Source organism: Dicentrarchus labrax, unplaced genomic scaffold (assembly GCF_905237075.1).
Source record: "Dicentrarchus labrax unplaced genomic scaffold, dlabrax2021, whole genome shotgun sequence".
Taxonomy (NCBI): Eukaryota; Metazoa; Chordata; class Actinopteri; family Moronidae; genus Dicentrarchus; species Dicentrarchus labrax.
The window spans coordinates 33,812,155-33,831,122 of record NW_026136720.1 but is presented as its reverse complement, the minus strand read 5'-3'; the positions used below and the strand labels follow the sequence as shown (position 1 = coordinate 33,831,122).

At 40.3% G+C, this 18,968-nt stretch overlaps 2 protein-coding genes across 2 annotated transcripts in view; both read left to right on the top strand.

Annotated features, from left to right (window-relative positions):
* Positions 1-87: 87 nt before the first annotated feature.
* LOC127352676 (NACHT, LRR and PYD domains-containing protein 3-like) lies at positions 88-17,701 on the top strand. Its single transcript, XM_051381261.1, is given in 11 exon segments — positions 88-1,991; positions 2,629-2,860; positions 5,704-6,023; positions 6,714-6,776; positions 11,386-11,999; positions 12,002-13,230; positions 13,597-13,770; positions 13,998-14,171; positions 14,612-14,785; positions 15,670-15,716; positions 15,938-17,701. Coding segments are annotated over 9 exon segments (3,318 nt in total). The 5' UTR covers positions 88-1,991; positions 2,629-2,860; positions 5,704-5,734; the 3' UTR covers positions 16,492-17,701.
* The window catches only part of LOC127352673 (NACHT, LRR and PYD domains-containing protein 12), a 42,460-nt gene continuing 29,531 nt past the window's right edge, over positions 6,040-18,968 (top strand). The window contains exon 1 of the mRNA XM_051381256.1: positions 6,040-6,169. The gene's annotated coding sequence lies outside the window, so the exon portion shown is untranslated. The remainder of the gene's footprint in view (positions 6,170-18,968) is intronic.

The following is an 18,968-nucleotide window of genomic DNA, read 5'->3' as shown; positions in this document are numbered from 1 at the left end:
ATCACATGAACACAAGCTTTATTAGAACAATGACCCAGTATCAGGGAGAAGAAAACACTGAATGTATTAAAAAAGGAGGCAGTTAAGTCTGTATGATTACGAAAAAATTAAAAAAGAAATAGTGAAAATATCAGAAAAATGGATCTTTGATGACGTATTTACAGGAAAATAATCTCAAACAAATGCTTAAAATTCTTCCAAATCTTCATTGTGCAGTTAATCAGCGGTTCTGTGTTGAATGTGGACAGTTTACTCAGTGACCGATGAGGACTCCCTTAAGGAGACGGGTTGGGTTGCTGGTCTAGACTGTACCCTTTATAATATGATTTAGCATTATAAAGATGATTGTAGATTACACTTCAGTCATTCAGGCAATAAATTAGTTTTTACTTTGTAGTCTGCTGCCATCTGGTGGTCTGTTCACTTCTGTTCATTCTTTCAGATTAAAGAAACTTTAACTCTTGTGCGCAATAATTTTAGTTCCTGTACCTCAAAAATATGGGAGTGGGTTCTCTTCTGGTGGAGAACGGACAAAACAAACACTTGTTCTAGATTTGTTGAGGTTATTTAATTAGTTGCAATCTGCCACTTCACCACTAGATGCCACTAAATCCTACACAGTGGTCCTTTAATGATGAAGGTTATAAAAAGAAATAGATAAAAAAAAAAGGTTCTGAAAAGGTTCTTCAAAGAACCATCACCAACGGAAGAACCTCTTTACTCAGTGGATGGTTCTTCACATACATTATGTGTTTTTTGAAGTACTAAAGGTTCTTTATTTGGTAGTGGGTAATAGCGACAAATAACTATTATTTTCATTATCAGTGAAAGTGAAACATATTTTCTCAATAAGGCAGCAGATTGTTCCCATTTCCTTCACAGTTTTCCAAATGTCCTTGAAAGTCTAGTTACTACAGACTTTTAATTAGGCTCCTCCTCCTTCATCTACACTCAAAAGACTTTGATTGACAGCTCTCAGCTACATGCTCATGTAACCCTGGTCAGTTTTATCGTACTGTAATTTACAGAACCTTTGAATGCGTCTTAGTTGTTTCTCGTCTGGCAATGGAACTTCTGAGCTTACCTGAATGCATCACCTGCAGCTCTCGGTGTGTCTCAGAAGGTGAGTGACAAGAAAAAAAGGAAAAGAGAGAAACCTCATTCGGCGACCAACCGATGAACTGTCGTTAGAAAGGGAGTGTGAGGAGATACTTACCTGTGGAAGGTAGTCGATGACGGAGCGACTCCGACTGAGAGTTTCCTCGAGCTTCTCAAGATACTGAACCCCAAATTGCTCCCGATGCCGTGTGTGAGTGTGTATGATTAGTTTGTGTTCGATGGACTTTGCCATCACTGAGTGAATGTGTGTGAAAGGGTGAATGTGGCACGTAGTGTAAAAGCGCTTTGAGTGGAAGACTAGAAAGGTGCTATACAAGTACAGGTCCATTTACCGTTTACCAACTGTGATCCATATCACCCGCCATGCTGCATGGAGACTCTTGGTTCATCGGACCGCAGTGTGGACATCAGTGTGGTAGGACAACGCTCAGTCTCAGTATTTTTAGTTTATTTAGTTTTATCTTTTGTTAAAAAACAAACTGACAAAGGAACCTAAGGAACAGTTTTCTCCTTGGAGAACCCTGGAAGACAGACAACGGAAAACAGGAAAGAATAAGGACAATTGAACCCATTACAGGAGGGAAAGAAACAGGTTTTTATATTTGTTTTCTATATTGGTACTTACCTGGGTCAGCTAATTTTATTTTTCATTTTATTTCATACTGTGAATTTAATTTATGTGGAAAGAACTGCATTTCATTTACTGAGTGTAATGTTGTTGGTGTGAATATTTGAATATATACATTTATACCACATTCTGTGTTGTGTGTTATGTGGGCTGGGGATCAATTGCTCTCGTGCTTCAGTGCTACTGCCGATCTCCTTACCCGAACCTGGTTGATCAGACGGAACCCAAGGAGACTGAGAATAAGGTTCCACTTCACAAGTATTTCTATCAAAATATACTTAAAGTACCAAAAGTAAAAGTACTCATTAAGCAGAATGGCCCATTGCAGAATATATTATTGAATTATAATTATCGATGCAGTCTTGTGTTCATCACTTTAATGTTGCAGCTGGTAAAGGCAGAGTCCCCTTCCCTAATAATTATACACCAAGATTGATCTGTTGATTATTTTGTATGATAGTACCTCAATTGTTTTTGAGAAAATGTTGTTAGTTACTTTCCACGACTGGAAACCAAAAGAGAGTAAACTGATGTTAAAACCATAAAAATATTTTTCTAGTTAATCATTTCTTCTAAAACGGACTGTAGGTCTCCAGTTCACCTGTGTGACTCAATCTCATCTTATCTTCAGCTGAACTTTATGAGACATCTTTACACAGAATGAGGACTGTGGACTTTGTCCTCCATTTATTACAGTGCAGTTGTGTTCTGAAGGATCATAAATCTTTGAGAGTTTCAGTGTGTGTCAGCTGTCTGTTGGTTAGTGTCAGTCAACCTCTCGGTCTCTCTGTTGATCCAGTTTGTGTTGAGTTTACAGACTGTTCTCCCTCTCACATTCAACCATTTACCTGTTTTTCTTTCTCCTCTTTTTGGGGCTTCAGTCTTCCTGCAGTTTGGACTTTTTGGAGCTCTGTCAGTGTCTCAAGCTGCTGTTACTCTCCCATAAGACCTTTCAGTGACCCCTGCTGCTGACTGGCAGCACTACAGCTCAGACTGGGTTTCTGCTCTGACGTCAGACTGACGTTTCTGGACTCTGGTTTAAAGGAATGAGGGTGTGACGGCTGTCAGATGAACACAGACACCAGCAGCGACTGTCAGCGTCTGCATACGAAGGTAGAAAGTCTCTTTGAGCTCATCTGGACTTTAACATGACAAAGCTTTGATGAAGGAACTCTGCTGTCATTGGTTATATTTTGGGGCTACATAATAAACTTGTAGATGAGAGCAGTGATGAATTCTTTCAGCATTGTTATTTACTGTTTGTAGGTCTGAATATTCATGAATTCATTCACTGATTATTCTCTGATATGTGACTTTTTGGACAAAATGAGCCTTTTAATGTTCACTTTAGTCTGATTTAATCTGCACCAGGAAACAAGTTAGATTATAATGTGATCTGACGTCACTGCTGAGAACTCAGGGAGAACTTGTCTGACAGCTGGTCTGACTGGCACCAGGAGGATTGAGCACATCACCCCCATTCTGGCCTCCTTGCATTGGCTCCCAGTCCATTTTAGGATTCAGTTCAAAGTTATTAGTTTTTAAGGCACTTAATGGGCTGGCCCCAATATACATCGCTGACCTTGTACAGCCCTACTCTGTTCAAAGGTCCCTGAGATCCTCAAATAAAGGGCTTCTACATGTGCCACACTCACGGCTCAAACAGAGGGGTGATAGAGCCTTTACAGTTGCTGCTCCACCTCAGTGGAACCAGCTCCCCCTGGATATTTGATCTGCCCCCTCCATTTCTGCCTTCAAATCCAGGCTAAAAACCCACTTTTATTCCCTGGCCTTCCTTGTTCCCTAACCCTGTACTCCTGCTCATCCTATGTATTTCTGTGTTGTGTGCTCTGATATTGAATGTTTCCTTTTTATTCATGTTTTATAGAATTATTGACTATTGGTCCAATGTGGTTTTTTTTTATTATTATTTGTCTTTTTAGTTATCCACTGTACAGCACTTTGGTCAGTTTATGCTGTGTTTAAATGTGCTTTGTAAATTAAATTTACCTTCTTACTTACTTTTGACTGAAACTTGATCAGCTGTTTATTCTCTGACTGTACATAACTACACACACAGCAGTGAATATAAGACCAGCATTTTATGTAAAACACATATATAATTATTTCACTATTTATTTAAGTACTTCATGGCCCTGTGTTGCAGTGCTTCATGAATTACTTTAATCTGTCAAACTCTCCCATCAAAGTTGGAAGGCGGATCCTAACGCCTGATTGATCAAGCCAAGGCAAATCAATTCCAGATAATGGATTGATGCAGAGCTAGTGAACACATTCCAATACACTGGGTGGCGCTATTGGACTACTTCTTCTAAATCTGCAGTCACTCTGTGGTCAATATCTCGGTCAGAAAGTGCGGAAATAACTCCAAGAACTTCAATAAGTGCCTCTGCTTTACTCGCTACATGCTCTGGGTCAGCAGCTCCTGCTTCCACATCCTCTGCTAAGTCTAAAAAATAAAATAAAGTGTTTAACTTTAGAAAAATAAAGTGTAGCAGCAGCTTTCTGTTCTTCAGTGAGAGAATTGAGCTCTAACCTCTCTCCCCTGTTGGGCAGTGAATGAATGGGTCAGGATACTGGTTGAGTGATCATATTGGGATCTGAGCCTGCTTATTTTCTGTGACATCGTTCAGACTTGAGTGGGTATGTTTAATGAAAACTTTGTTTTGTCTCATAGTGGCGTTTCACACTGGCACTTTTAATCAGCGCCACGGTCTCTGAACATATGAGACACACTGGTTATGTGCTCCCAGTGGGAAGAATGAATCTGTCCATTAAAAGCTCTATTTTCTATCCACTTTTCTCTTCTTAGAGAGCGCCATAAATCTTCTGTTGTCTTGTGCTCACTCATCTTTCTGTTTCCTCTCCATGTATCGCTAACTTCTCTTTCCGTCTGTCACTCGCCTCTCATCGCTCTCATCTCTGTATTCAAAGTCGCGCTGTTGTTTACACAGATTTGATTGGCTGAGCAGCATCACGTGGGATGGCTTAACTCGCATGCGATTGGTCTGTAAGCTTCCTGATCCAATAAACAAATGCCGTAAAGACTAAAAAAGCTGTGCTGGTTAAAATAGAAGCGCCCTATCAAAATGTAGGGCCTGTCCTCACGAATACGTTTTTCACGAATCCGGATAAATACTTTGTCGTATGGACCAGATCTTTCTGGAATCTACGCCGTGTTTACGAAGATTTCTTTAGCAACGATATCTTATTGGGTGAGGCCGCGTATTCCTGAGGAAAGGGCTTTATAATCCCTCAATAAATAATTGATTATAGGTCTGGGTCCGCATAGGATGGCGTCTGGGTCCCGACTCAGACCACGGTCTGCCTGTTAGCAACCTCTGCCCTAGAAAGTTCATGACGATCCTCCATCGTCTCTATCCAGGCACTCTACTTCAGACCAAAGCAATGGATCACACTAGATTCACGTTAGCCCCACCCACTGACTTTGATAGGTCAGTTTGACAGATTAGAGTAATTCATGAAGCACTGCAACGCAGGACCATGAAATAATTAAATAAATAGTGAGATAATTATATATGTATTTTACATAAAAAAAAAAAATCGTTATTTGAATGAATTAATGACACATCTAATAACACATTTATGTATTTAATTTTTTTTTTTTTTTTGGCCTTTTATTGCCTTTATTTGATAGATACAGCTAAAGATAGACAGGAAGGGGGAGTAGAGGGGGGGGATGACACGCAGCAAAGGGCCGCAGGTCGGATTCGAACCCTGGGCCGCTGCAGCAAGGACTCAGCCTCGGTACATGGGTCGCCAGCTCTACCCACTGAGCTAACCAGGCGCCCCCTTAATTTTTTTTTTAATTTAAATTTCATTATGCACACAAATTACACTAACACAGCTTGTGTGTCGGCCAATCAGAACTCCTGTTGCTGCTCTGATAAATATGTGTAACTGTTTTCCTTCAGGTTGATGGTCTGACTTTAACAGGGAGCCACAATGACAGCAGAGGACCTTTTGAACACTCTAGAGAATTTAAAATTTAAAGAATTCGAGGACTTCAAATGGTATCTGAAGCAGCCTGTCATCCTGGAAGGCAACAAACCCATCAAAGAATCCAAGCTGGAGACAGCAGAAAGGCGGGACACAGTGGACCTGATGGTGAACAACTATAAACTTCCCGGAGCTCTGAAAGTGACCAAGATGGTTTTAGAAAAGATAAACAGGAACGATCTGGTGAAGAGTCTGCCAGACACCAGCTCAGGACCAGAAGGTCAGTCACACTTGGGTGGGTTGACAACACAATTGTTAAATACAGAAGCTCACTGTATTCACCAAAGAAAAACAAATGGCGGTCTGATTATAGCCTGTTACTATGAGAAAATGTTATCCAATGTGAAATGTGACGTAAAATAAAGCAGAAGTATCCTGCAGGTTGTTGTTGGAGAGTTTTTGTATTAGACACAGAGTGATGATGAACAGTTAGTATGTGAACATTGCACAGAGATCTACAATCTTTGGGATTATTCAGGCTGAAAGAAGTCAATCTGTTTCTTCAGGAGCAGCTAGACAAACACGAGATATTGAATGGATACAAAGTCAGTGATCAGAAATACATCAATAACATTTATGGCCCTATCTAAATACTACGGGAACATTTGGTATCTAAATAAAACACAATAAATGTGATTATAATACAGAGGACTGAGGGGAATGGAGCACAGTGATTAATTCACAGCCTTTAACTGAACAAACAAACCAATGTTTGGACACTACTGTGGTTTCATCTGAGTCAAAATGACAATGTAATGATCTTCTTTATCCAGAGACGTATGTAATGGGTTATATCTTATAGCAACAGACTGAGTGTTTCAGTATTATATTCTCAGAGTCTTGTAATTGTAGGACATTATATGAATTATAATGTGATACATAGGTTTTCATTCAGATTTGAAATATAACACAATCTCTCTGTCAGTGGATAACAGTGATGTTGCAGAAACTTCAGAGACCAGAGGACCTTCCTCCTCTCAGTGTGAAGGTAAAGTTGCTGTTTTCTCTGGTATGTATGGAAGCCCTGAAAGACAAAGTGTAGTTCTTATAGGCTGTCTGTGGCTCAGGAGGTAGAGCAGGTCGTCCACTAATCAGAAGGTTGGTGGTTCGATCTCTAGCTCCACCTGCTGCACGTCAAAGTGTCCTTGAGCAAGCTACTGAACCCCACATTTCTGTTTCTGATGGGCAGGTGGCACCCTCTGCCAGTAGTGTATGAATGTGAGTAAATGTGACATATAGTGTAAGGCACTTACTTACAGTCTGAAGACTAAAAGGCACTACATGCAGTGAATGCAGTCCATTTACCATTAATAGCATCAAATCACTAATTAAAAAGAAACTCATGAAACGATTCAATTCAGCATACATCAGTGTGATAACAAATAATATAATATTTATATTATAGTATATATTGTATTATATACTAAAATAATAGAAACAGTCTATGTATATGATGAGTTTACTGCTGTTCGCTCTGGCTTTATCTGGTCCATACAGTACAGGAGGGGCAGAGTGAGGGAGATTGTCCACTAGTTAAATGACTGTGGATACTTAATGGGAGTGAGAGAATGTTTTGTGCCATTACTTGTTATTGTATAAAAATATTTTCGGTTCATTATGAAACTATGGCGGGACAAATTAGACCATGGTAGGCTGCCATAGTTTAGGTAATTAACGGGAAACACTGCATGTACATGAACAGTAACAGAAGTTAAGCAGTCCTATGCTTAGCCACGAACACTGTTTCCGATGTCAGAAAGTCTCTGCTGTGCGGTGTCAGCGTGTCAAGGCTGCTGGTTCACTCCTATTGTCCTTGAGTTAGCAGTTAACCTCTCTGCGCTAATACTTTGGGTCACTCCTGTGTGTCTATAGCCATGGCCGCTAACTTCGGCTCATTTAAGGGAAAGATAGGTCCATGTACCATGCTGTATTCCTTTCTTGCACCAAGGTGAACAAATTAATTTTTAAAACATCCCAGTGGACCCAACACCTTTCATTGGTTTGTTGGTTGGTTCATTATAACTGAGTGAAAGCAAAGCTATGAGAATGTGATGAGATTTAGTCGAAGTAGCTTCAGTCTTTGAAAGCATTCTATCTTAAATCTCTCAAAAAAGGCCACAGAAGCTATTTCTGGTCTTACATTCATTTTCAAACATCTACAATATTTTGGGGATTTTTTTTGGCTAGAATAGAAATTGAATGAAAATGTATTTTGTCTGTGGTTTGCAGCTGTCGGGAGACATTAGATATCTATGAACCTAAGTTAATTGTTGTGACAGTGGATTGAGCTGAAGGAGTTTCAGTCAGCAACATCGGGCCTGCAAACACTGTTACTCAGCTCATGAAAGATGAAGATTTAGAGAGTTCAATACGGAAAAGGAGGAAAAGTGCAATGGAAACAGACTTAGTGAATACATGTTTTTATTAATTGAAAAGATGTAAACACATAAAACACAATATTTGTAGCAAACATTCGTGCAATTGTTATGTATAACAGTCGTTATTCTTCCTGAGGTCCGCACAGTTTTTATGACACATTGTAATACACATATACTGTAGATAAGACAATAACAATTAATGCACTCTGTAGACAAAAACAAATTAAAAGAATTACAAAAAAAGTATCAACATTTCACCAGATTGTCCGTGAACACTAAGCAACCATGGGTTCCTCTAAGAAGCTGTGTAAGACTGAAAATGAAAGTTATTGATGCCCACTGATATGATAGCAAAGCATTGTCAGCTTGCAGTTTCCACAGTGTGAAATGTAATTAAGAGATGGCAATTTAAGGGAACTGTGGCAGTCAAGATGAGATCAGGAAGACCAAGGAGACTCTGAGTGAGTTGCTCATTAGGGGTGGGTAAAAATATCGATACTGCAATATATCGCGATACTTTGCCGCCCGATACAATATCGATTTTTCAACTCCAAAGATCGATTTTTTTAAAGAATAATGATTCATGTTTAGACACGTTGTGAATACAGCATAACTTCCGTACCTCCACTAGATGGCGCCGAAGAGCGACTCTGCTGTGCGGCGGATGTATTTCTGTATTAGAGAGAGTGGCTGAGGACTTTCCAAAATGGCTATCAAAATAACAACGCCTCCGCAGTTTAAAGCCGACGTTTGGAAGCACTTTGGCTTCCAAGTTAAAAAAGATAGTAAGAACAACGAGTTGGATAAAGATAATGCCGTTTGTAAGCCTTGTCTCGCTGCCGTGAAATACTATGGGAACACAACGAACTTGCGAATTCACCTAGCAAGACACCACGCCGAGATATTAATTCATTTCAGCCGTCCCACTCAGGGCTCCTCAGAGTGCACCAAGCTAAATGGGGGGGACACGTACGACTCGCAAAACAAAGATGGCTGTGCCCATATTGAGATGTATTTTATTTGTATTTGACTACGTTGGTCGTTTTAATGTCGATTTTAAGTGCTCCTACACACTGTTTACATTGCTGCTTTACTCCGGTCACCAGTTTATGCATTGCACCGTGTTGCTGTGCTGCAATACAATGTGAAGTTTTGTTTTCGAGGTGGTTTGCTAAATAGGCTAATGTAGCTAACAATAACACTAGCCTGCCACTACCCTTGGTGGCCCCTGGAGGCCCCTGGTGGCCCCTGGTGGCTCGAGACAAATGCCACAGCACTTGTTGAAATTGAAATAGGCGAAAATGGCAAAATATTATTGAAATGTAAGACTTGCAATAACGGAATTACTTGAAATATTTCTGTAGAAAAACATTATTATTTCACATTGAGCTTGTTTAGATGATCCACAAGCGATAAAAACACAGCTGCTGCACTGGTAGCGTCCATGTTCTGTTAAATTAATAAAAGGGAGAGGCTGTTTTGAATGAAATAGCTTTGACTCAATTTGTCCTCTGATCAATATCATCTGATGTGCATATACAGCATATTTCATCTCTATTTATATTGTGATATCGTGATACGTATCGTATCGTGTCGTGACCAAAGTATCGTGATACGTATCGTATCGTGAGGTTCTTGGCAATACTCACCCCTACTGCTCATATGTTAGAAAGAGAAACCAGAACCTACATGGGAATACAAAAAACCTGCAGGAAGATTTAGCAGATAGGAACTCCACTGTCTAGAGCTGCATGTGCAAACAAAACTTTCATAAAAGAGTCTGTAGAAAAAAAAACCTTACCTATGTCCACAACATTAAATCCAGTGCTAGAAGTTTGCAACAGAACATCTACAGAACCCTGATATGTTTGGAAACAACTGCTGTGGACTGATGTCCAGTTAAAATAGAACTCTTTGGCCACAATCAGCAAAGGGATGTTTGAAGAAAAAAGGAGCAGCAGTTCATGAAAAAGAACTCCTCCCCAACTGTTAAGCATGGGGGTGGATCTGTTATGTTTCATGGTTGTGTTGCAGCAACTGGCACAGGAAACATTGCACATGTGGATGGATTCCACTAAATATCAAGCAAATTCTGAAAGAAAAACATCACATCATCTGTAAAAACGCCAAAGCTGAAAAGAGGAAAGCTTCTACATAAAGATAATGATCCTAAACACACCTCGAAATTCACCATGGCCTCAAGCAGGGGTGGACTGGGACAAAAATTCAGCCCTGGCATTTTGTGTCGAGACCAGCCCACTACATTATCAGCAGTCACTACATAGAAGTCCACAAATCTCGCAGCATCTCCTCTCATGCATACTACAAAGGAGAGTCATATTCCTTGATAGCAGTTAACAAATAAAGCATGTAACTATGAACTCAAGGACTAAAACTGACAGCTATAGCAATCAGTCAATCAGTCTTTATTCATTATAGTGTCAAATCACAACAGAAGTTATGTCATGACTAGGGGTGGGACGAGACTAACGGGAAGAACCCTCATGCTACCCTTTCAGTTTTTAGTCTGTGACTGTGAAAATCTTTTGGTGTAAGCCCAGCATTAGTTAAAACCAGACTCGGACAATAATAACAAAATATCCTGACAAATAATCTAAATAGAAACATATTACAGACAGTAGCAGCATTAGAGCTGAAACTCACTGGTTGTAACGGTGACTCAGTCATTATGAAACCATAAAATAATGATCTATAGCTGTGTGAAAAAGTCTAAGACATGAATTACAGCTCTGAATAGATATGCATTCTCATATACGTGTATGTGCACATGTATATATTGCCCTACTTCCTCGTCCGCAGCCAGCCAGCACCACTCCTCACCAAATTCATGACCTGCAAGAAACAGCAAACAGAACCTGTACTCAGTATCTGTGTACTGACAACTATATGTAGCCATCTAGCCTTTTTGTGATGTAGTGACACTTAGTGAACAAATGTATCTGTCATGAAGGATGACTGAAGTCTCAAAAGAGCCCTAAGGCCTACCTGCCTACCTAGTCATCCCCTCTCTCTGTAACCGTTTCCTGTCTGTCTTCAGCTGTCACTATCAATTAAGGACAATGAAATAAAAAATAAAAATGAAAATAAACTTTAACTTTACAAATCACTGACTAATAGAATACTGTCCACAGGCAATGTGCTCCAACTGAAAGTTTGACTGCAGTTTAGTTGTTTTTACTTTCTGTTTATGTCACACAGATGAGATTGTTCCTGTACCAAAACCACGCCACATCTCACATTACCAACAAAACCTTCAATCAAACCTCAAAGATAGGTTTATGTGTGCACAAGAGGGGTGGTTGGAGATGAAGGATGAGCAACCTCTGCTTGATATCTACACAGAACTGTACATCACAACTGGAGGTGACATACACATCAACACACAGCATGAGGTCAGACAGATTGAGGCGGTGGGGAAGCCAGCAGAAACAGAGACACCAATTAAACCCAGTGACATATTCAAACCCCCCTCTGGAAAAACAAGAGCCATAAGAGCAGTGCTGACCAGGGGAATCGCAGGAATTGGCAAAACATTTCTTGTGCTCAAGTTTGTGTCAGACTGGTCTGAAGGAAGAGCCAATCAAGATGTTCATCTCATATTTCCCTTCACCTTCCGCCAGCTGAATTTATTGAAGGGAAAAAAGTTCTGTTTGGCAGAGCTCATTCATAAAAGTATCAGGGAGACCAAAGACATCCCAGAAGAAGCTCTGAATCACATCTTTACAACACTGCAGTCATCAGGAAACACCAACTATGACAGAAGTAAATACAAACTTCTGTTTATTTTGGATGGACTGGATGAGAGCCAGTCCATCAACTTCAACTGGACTGCTCTACCAATAAAACCCAGGACACAGACTTTGATGTGACAAAGTCAACCTCAGTGGATGTGCTGCTGTCAAACCTCATCAAGAAGAATCTGCTTCCCTCTGCTCGCCTTTGGATAACCACACGACCTGCAGCAGCCAATCAGATCCATTCTGATTTTGTTAACATAGTGACAGAGGTCAGAGGGTTCACTGACCCACAGAAGGAGGAGTACTTCAGGAAGAGGTTCAAAGATGAGGAGCAGGCCAGCAGAATCATCTCCCACATCAAGACATCACGAAGCCTCCACATCATGTGCCACATCCCAGTCTTCTGCTGGATCACTGCTATAGTTCTGGATGGTGTGTTGAAGACCAGAGAGGGAGGAGAGCTGCCCAAGACCCTGACTGAGATGTATGTAGAATTCCTGGTGTTTCAGATTCATCAGACAAAAGAGAAGTATGACCAAGAACAGTGCATTCAGTACATTAAGTCATTAGCAAAACTCGCTTTCCACCAGCTGGAAAAGGGCAACCTGATCTTCTACGAGAAAGATCTGAAAGAGAGCGGCATTGATGTCAGTGGAGCCTCAGTGTGCTCAGGAGTGTTCACAGAGATCTTTAAAGAGGAACATGGGAAGAAGAATGATGAAGACAAGATGTTTAGCTTCGTCCATCTGAGTGTTCAGGAGTTTCTGGCAGCTTTATATGTGGAGATGTCGCTCATCAACAAAAACAAGAATGTGATGTCTAAGGTAGCACAAACTGTTGGTGAACATCTGCGAGCATTTTTTAAAAAATCTGTGACAGCAGTCCACAGGTTTGCTGTTGACAAGGCCTTACAGAGTCCAAATGGACACCTGGACTTGTTCCTCCGCTTCCTCCTGGGTCTCTCTCTGCCAACCAATCAGACCAAACTCCCTCAAGGCCTACTGAAAGAGAGAAGAAGCTCACAGACCAATCAGAAAACAGTTGAGTACATCAAGAAGAAGATCAATAAGAATCTGTCTCCAGAGAGAAACATCAATCTGTTCCACTGTCTGAATGAACTGAATGATCGTTCTCTAGTGGAGGAGATCCAACAGTACCTGAGTTCAGGAAGTCTCTCCACAGATGAACTGTCTCCTGCTCTGTGGTCAGCTCTGGGCTTCATCTTACTGTCATCAGAAACAGATCTGGATGTGTTTGACCTGAAGAAATACTCTTTGCCAGTGGTCAAAGCCTCCAACAAAGCTCTGTAAGTGCACAGATATCTGCAGATACTAAATGTGTCACATGTATGGGGCTGATTAATTTGGTGATTGTTCAAACAATCTTTCCAGTTGTTTCTTGTAAAGTGTTTCCTGTACAGATGAATATGCAAGTAAAAAAAAGCACTGAAGGTAATTTCAGATTTCTTTTTAAAACTTTTGATAGATGGCCTTTAATTTCCAGTAATTTACTCAAAACATTAATTCAAAGACACATTCTCGTCTCTTGGGATCCTAACAAATTATCGTTTCACTTATCAAGTCAATAAGGGCAACCATAGAAACTTGATGTTTTTTTACATTGTAGATAACAAAAGTATCAGTGCTTGTCTTCCTCTCTAACTGTTCTATAGGCTGAGTGGCTGTAATCTGTCAGAGAGAAGCTGTAAAGCTCTGTCCTCAGTTCTCAGATCCCAGTCCTCTAGTCTGAGGGAGCTGGACCTGAGTAACAACGATCTGAAGGATTCAGGAGTGAAGCTGCTCTCTGCTGGACTGAAGAGTTCACACTGTACACTGAAGACACTCAGGTCAGATCACACTGATCTTTTGTTTAACACTTTTTTCTTTTTTGGTAAAACAAACATAAGACAGACATGAATTCCTTTGATTTCTACTGTGTTGTTGATAATCATTATCTGCACTTTGGATGATAAAAATATTCCACAAATTCACTTGATTACCGATTGATTTGTTGATTACTGACCATAAACGGGATGCTAAAGTAAAAAATATAAGGTGTTTTGTTTTTAATCAGGTTAAATCACAACGGGCTTACAGAGGAATGCTGTCAGGAGTTCTCAGCAGTTCTCAGCTCCCAGTCCTCTATTCTGAGAGAGCTGGATCTGAGTAACAACAATCTGAAGGATTCAGGAGTGAAGCTGCTCTCTGCTGGACTGAAGAGTTCACGTTGTAAACTGGAGACTCTCAGGTCAGGCTTAGCTTTGACTGTTTAAATGTTGACAAACAAGTAAGTGATAATTGAAAAATGTACCATATAGAATTACAATGCGTGAATCGAAAATAAAAACACTGCAGTAACAGTTCTAAGAATCAAGATTCATAATGTATTCTGCTGTTGTTCATAGTCACAGACACACAGAGAATTATCACGACTTTGCTCGTCCCCTCAGATCCTGAGGAGTCTTTCTGCTCATTATGTTTTTCTGTTTTGATTCACTCTCACTGCTCTCATCAGAGCCTTTTTCAGCAGCAGCAGGCAGCTGTTTTCATCAAACAGCTCTGATGAACTCACTGTACACTACCTGCCCAGCAGCAAACAGCAGACACACACAGTTAGACACTAGGTGGTGAACATAGTGGAACAGGAAAAAAAATTAAAGAAGTGTGTGTGTGTGTGTGTGTGTCCAGACTGTCAGGCTGTATGATCTTAGATGAAGGCTGTACTTCTCTGGCCTCAGCTCTGAGATCCAACCCCTCCCATCTGAGAGAGCTGGACCTGAGCTACAATCATCCAGGAGACTCAGGAGTGAAGCTGCTGACTGCTGGACTGGAGGATCCACACTGGAGACTGGACACTCTCAGGTATGAACAGACAACCAGAGCTCACACAGTGTTTCTGTCACACTGACTATCTGAGGACTGTTGGTTCACTATGGGGGTATGTTCCTATCTTTATTCAAGAGCGTAAAGCAAAACTATTTGCAAATGTGAGTGGAGAGTTGTGTAACTGTAAATGTATAAACAAATCTATAAAAGGGTCTATAGATCTGACAATGTGTGGACTAATATATAATAATAAGTATTTGCTCCAAGAGCTGGAAATACAGATAATTCATTGGTTACAACTCAGGCGGGTGTCACACTGTAGATAATACAGATAGCTGGGACCAGAGTCTAGGTTCAGAGGAGAAGTTTATGACTAGAACTCAGGAATAACAGACCACAGACCAAGAAATAAGTTTGAACTGGCAGCTTATTTATGTAGAAGAGATGAGTAGTAAATACACACAAAATGGCACCAAATCACACACCCCATATACACACAGACAGAATTTTGTATTAAATTTTCTTGAAAGCTTCAAAAATAAAACCTGGATTCTGTGTGTGCCTCAGTAGCCACACCCACTTCTGATCTGTCAGAATTGAAGCTAAAGTCAGGTGTAAAACGAGTCAATTGAGAGTCCTGCCTGAGATGTAACTGATGAACAGTATGTATTTCCAGCTCTTCGAGCAAACACTGAGACTGCTCAGTCATTAATATGATTGTCTTCAAATGTTAAAATGCTGTTTTTGTGACACATGAGCTTAAACTCAGAGTCAAACATCACTCCTAGATTTCTTGCTGTTTTAGTGTGAGGTCAGTTTGTCTCTCTGAGCCTTTGGACCAATGATCAGTTCTTCTGTCTATGGAGATCATTGATGAGGAAGCTTCTGAAGGTTCATTCTGACTCTGTTTCTTCCTCCAGGGTGGAACACGGTGGAGTGCAGAGGCTGAAACCTGGTCTGAGGAAGTGTAAGTGTGTGTTCACTTTGATGAAAACATGTTAAAGTAGTTTCAATCAAAAGCTTGTGTATCTGCATTCAACTGTCAGTTTGAAAGAAGATCCAAACAGATGAGTCATTGTGAAGTTTTGATCTAATTAACAGTCAGTCTGTTAATAAAGCAACAAATAAAGCCATCAGCTGTGTTAGATGATAAACTGCTGCTGTATTGAGTCTTGTTCTCTCCATCAGATTCCTGTGAACTCACAGTGGACACAAACACAGTGAACAGAAACCTCAAACTGTCTGACAACAACAGGAAGGTGACGTATATGAGAGAGGAGCAATCATATCCTGATCATCCAGACAGATTTAATGTCTGGGCTCAGCTGCTGTGTAGCAATGGTCTGACTGGTCGCTGTTACTGGGAGGTCGAGTGGAGAGGAAGAGTTTTAATATCAGCGAGTTACAGAGGAATCAGCAGGAAAGGAGGTGCTGACTGCTGGTTTGGAGAAAATAAACAGTCCCGTAGTCTGGAGTGCTTTGATGATGATGGTTACTCTGTCTGTCACAATAACAGAAGAACAGACCTCTCCTCTTCCTCCTCCTCCTCCTCCTCCTCCTCCTCCTCCTCCTCTGTCTCTAACAGAGTAGCAGTGTATGTGGACTGTCCTGCTGGCACCTTCTACAGAGTCTCCTCTGACACACTGATCCACCTCCACACCTTCAACACCACATTCACTGAACCTCTTTATCCTGGGTTCTGGTTAGGGTTTGGATCCTCGGTGTCTCTGTGTTTAGTGTAGGAGGAAGAGTCTCCTCCTGTTAGAGAAACACTGCTGACAAACACACACAAACACCTGAGCCTTGTTTCTGTTGGAGTCCATATTTCTTTACTTGATGGTGAATCTGTGTCATGAAAAGTCACGCTGCATTCACTACGATCACTTCCTGTTTGTACTGTAACCAATTGAAGGCATTTTATTTTTCTTCCCAAACAAACGCATATTTGGAGGTATGTTCTACTCCTAGCAGGATGATCAGATATAACTGAAATTTAGTCAGGGAATGCAAAAGATGTTGTTGATGATATTTTATGAATGTGGTGAGTTTTTGTTCCGTGGTGTGGTGCCATATTTTGATGTACTGCCAGAACACACAAATTTGCTATAACTTGAGTGTACATTGTCCAATCGTCTCCAAACTTCATTTGTCTGATAAGAGTACCGCCCTGAACACATCTATGTGATAATATTCACTAATAGTGAGAGCGCCACTTAGTGGTGAAAGGAAATGTCATTTTTATACTTGTATTTATATCTTCCAGTAGATTGACCAGATCCATCTGAAATTATGTCAGACGTTCCTTAGAACGATGACGATGACATTTTATGAATCTTAAGAATTTTCAAAGAACCATGAACATGCCAGAAAACTCATGAAACTTTGTACAAAATTCAGTCGTGGCAAAGGCTAAGGTATTGTCTTGGTCCAACGGATGGGCATTGCATCATGGCTTAGCCACACCCCCAAGAATCAGCCCTCAAGACACACATGACCGACACGAAAATTGGTACGCATGTTTATCATGATGGGACAAGCAAAAAAGCCTCTTGGACCCATAACCCAAACACAACAGTGGTCGGCCATTTTTAAATTTCACAACTTATAACTTCAGCGTACGTGATCCAATCTCAACGAAACTTCACATGTTTGATAAAAGTCCCGCACTGAACACGTCTACATGACAATATTCAGTAATAGTGAGAGCACACCCTGAGTTGCTTGGAGTGCGAGGGCCTGTTCATCGCTGCTTGCAGCTTTAATTATTGCTGTTTTCACTGATAAAAACTATATTTTGACAGTTTACCAATGCTTATACACTGCTACAAATCATTTATTCAACAGTAAAATAATTGTCACTAATTTTACATAATTTTCTAAATGTATTAACGGTATTTAACTTGAATTTCACATCTTAATGTATTAAATAAACATTAAATATCTGAAAAATGATATATTTGTAAATGATTTTTAATCTTTTCATATGAAACATGGACATTTTCTTTAGATAAGCTTCTGCTTTCCTCAGCAATGTTTGTTCATGTTTCTAACACATGATGATAGATCCTTAATATAATGATTCAGATTTGGTCTGATGACATTTTCCATCCTGTAGCACTCGCTCTCTGAGCTTTATCAGAGTGTCAGACTGCAGAGTGACCAGCAGGAGGCAGCAGATCCACACAAACACACACAGAAATAACATGAGAGACTTCAGAGGTGGATTCAGAGTCACATTAAAACCTGTTGAGAAGTCAGTTTGCTGCACTTTCTGTCAGGTCAATAGTTGATGTAATAATAACTGCATACTGTGCACCTGTCTGTCTGTCTGTCTGTCTCTCGCTCTCTCTCTCTCTCTCTGTCTCTCTCTTTCTCTCGCTCTCACCCCAACTGGTCGAGACAGACGACCACCCACCTAGAGCCGAAAAGTCTGTCCTAGGTTTCTGCCTTTTAACATGCAGTTTTTCCTTGCCCTTGTCTCCAAGGTCTTGCTCATGGTGGTACTGTTGGGTCTCTGTAAATAATGTTATAAGGAGTTCGGTCTAGACCTACTCTATTTGAAAAGTGTCCTGAGATAACTTCTGTTATGAATTGGCGCTATACAAATAAAATTGAATTGAATTGAATTGAATACTATAATAATGTAATAATTCATTCAGAGGCAGGCTTACCATTAGGCAAAGGGTAGCAATTGCCTTAGGCCCCAAGCTACTAAGGGCCCCAAAAAATACCTTAAAAACTGATGGTTGAGAAAGTTCTTTTAAACTTTTTGCTAATTAATTATGTCTTAAGAAAAATTCATTCATGAGTGTCCCAGTCCCCTAAGTGTTTAGGAAATAGTCGTGGATTTAGTGGCATCTAGTGGTGAAGTTGCAGATTGCTCATCCTTCCATGCATGTAGAAGAAACTACAGTGGCTGCAAAACCATACAAACTGCCCTATCTAGAGCCAGTGTTTGATTTGTCCCTTCTGAGCCACTGTAGATGTAACAGAGTTAAAACTGCACTTTATCAATTCTTATTTCTTATGTCTTCTGCAGGAGCAAATAAATGCTGGAAAACAAGTCACTGAGTCGTCTCCTTACATGCCCTACCCACATCTGTTACACAGACACATCAGTATGTATCTGTATGTACATAATGTACTATGTTTAATTCACTGGTTGACTGTAGATTTTATCATCTGTGTTCTACAGAGTAATATTTAAGGTCAAACTTTG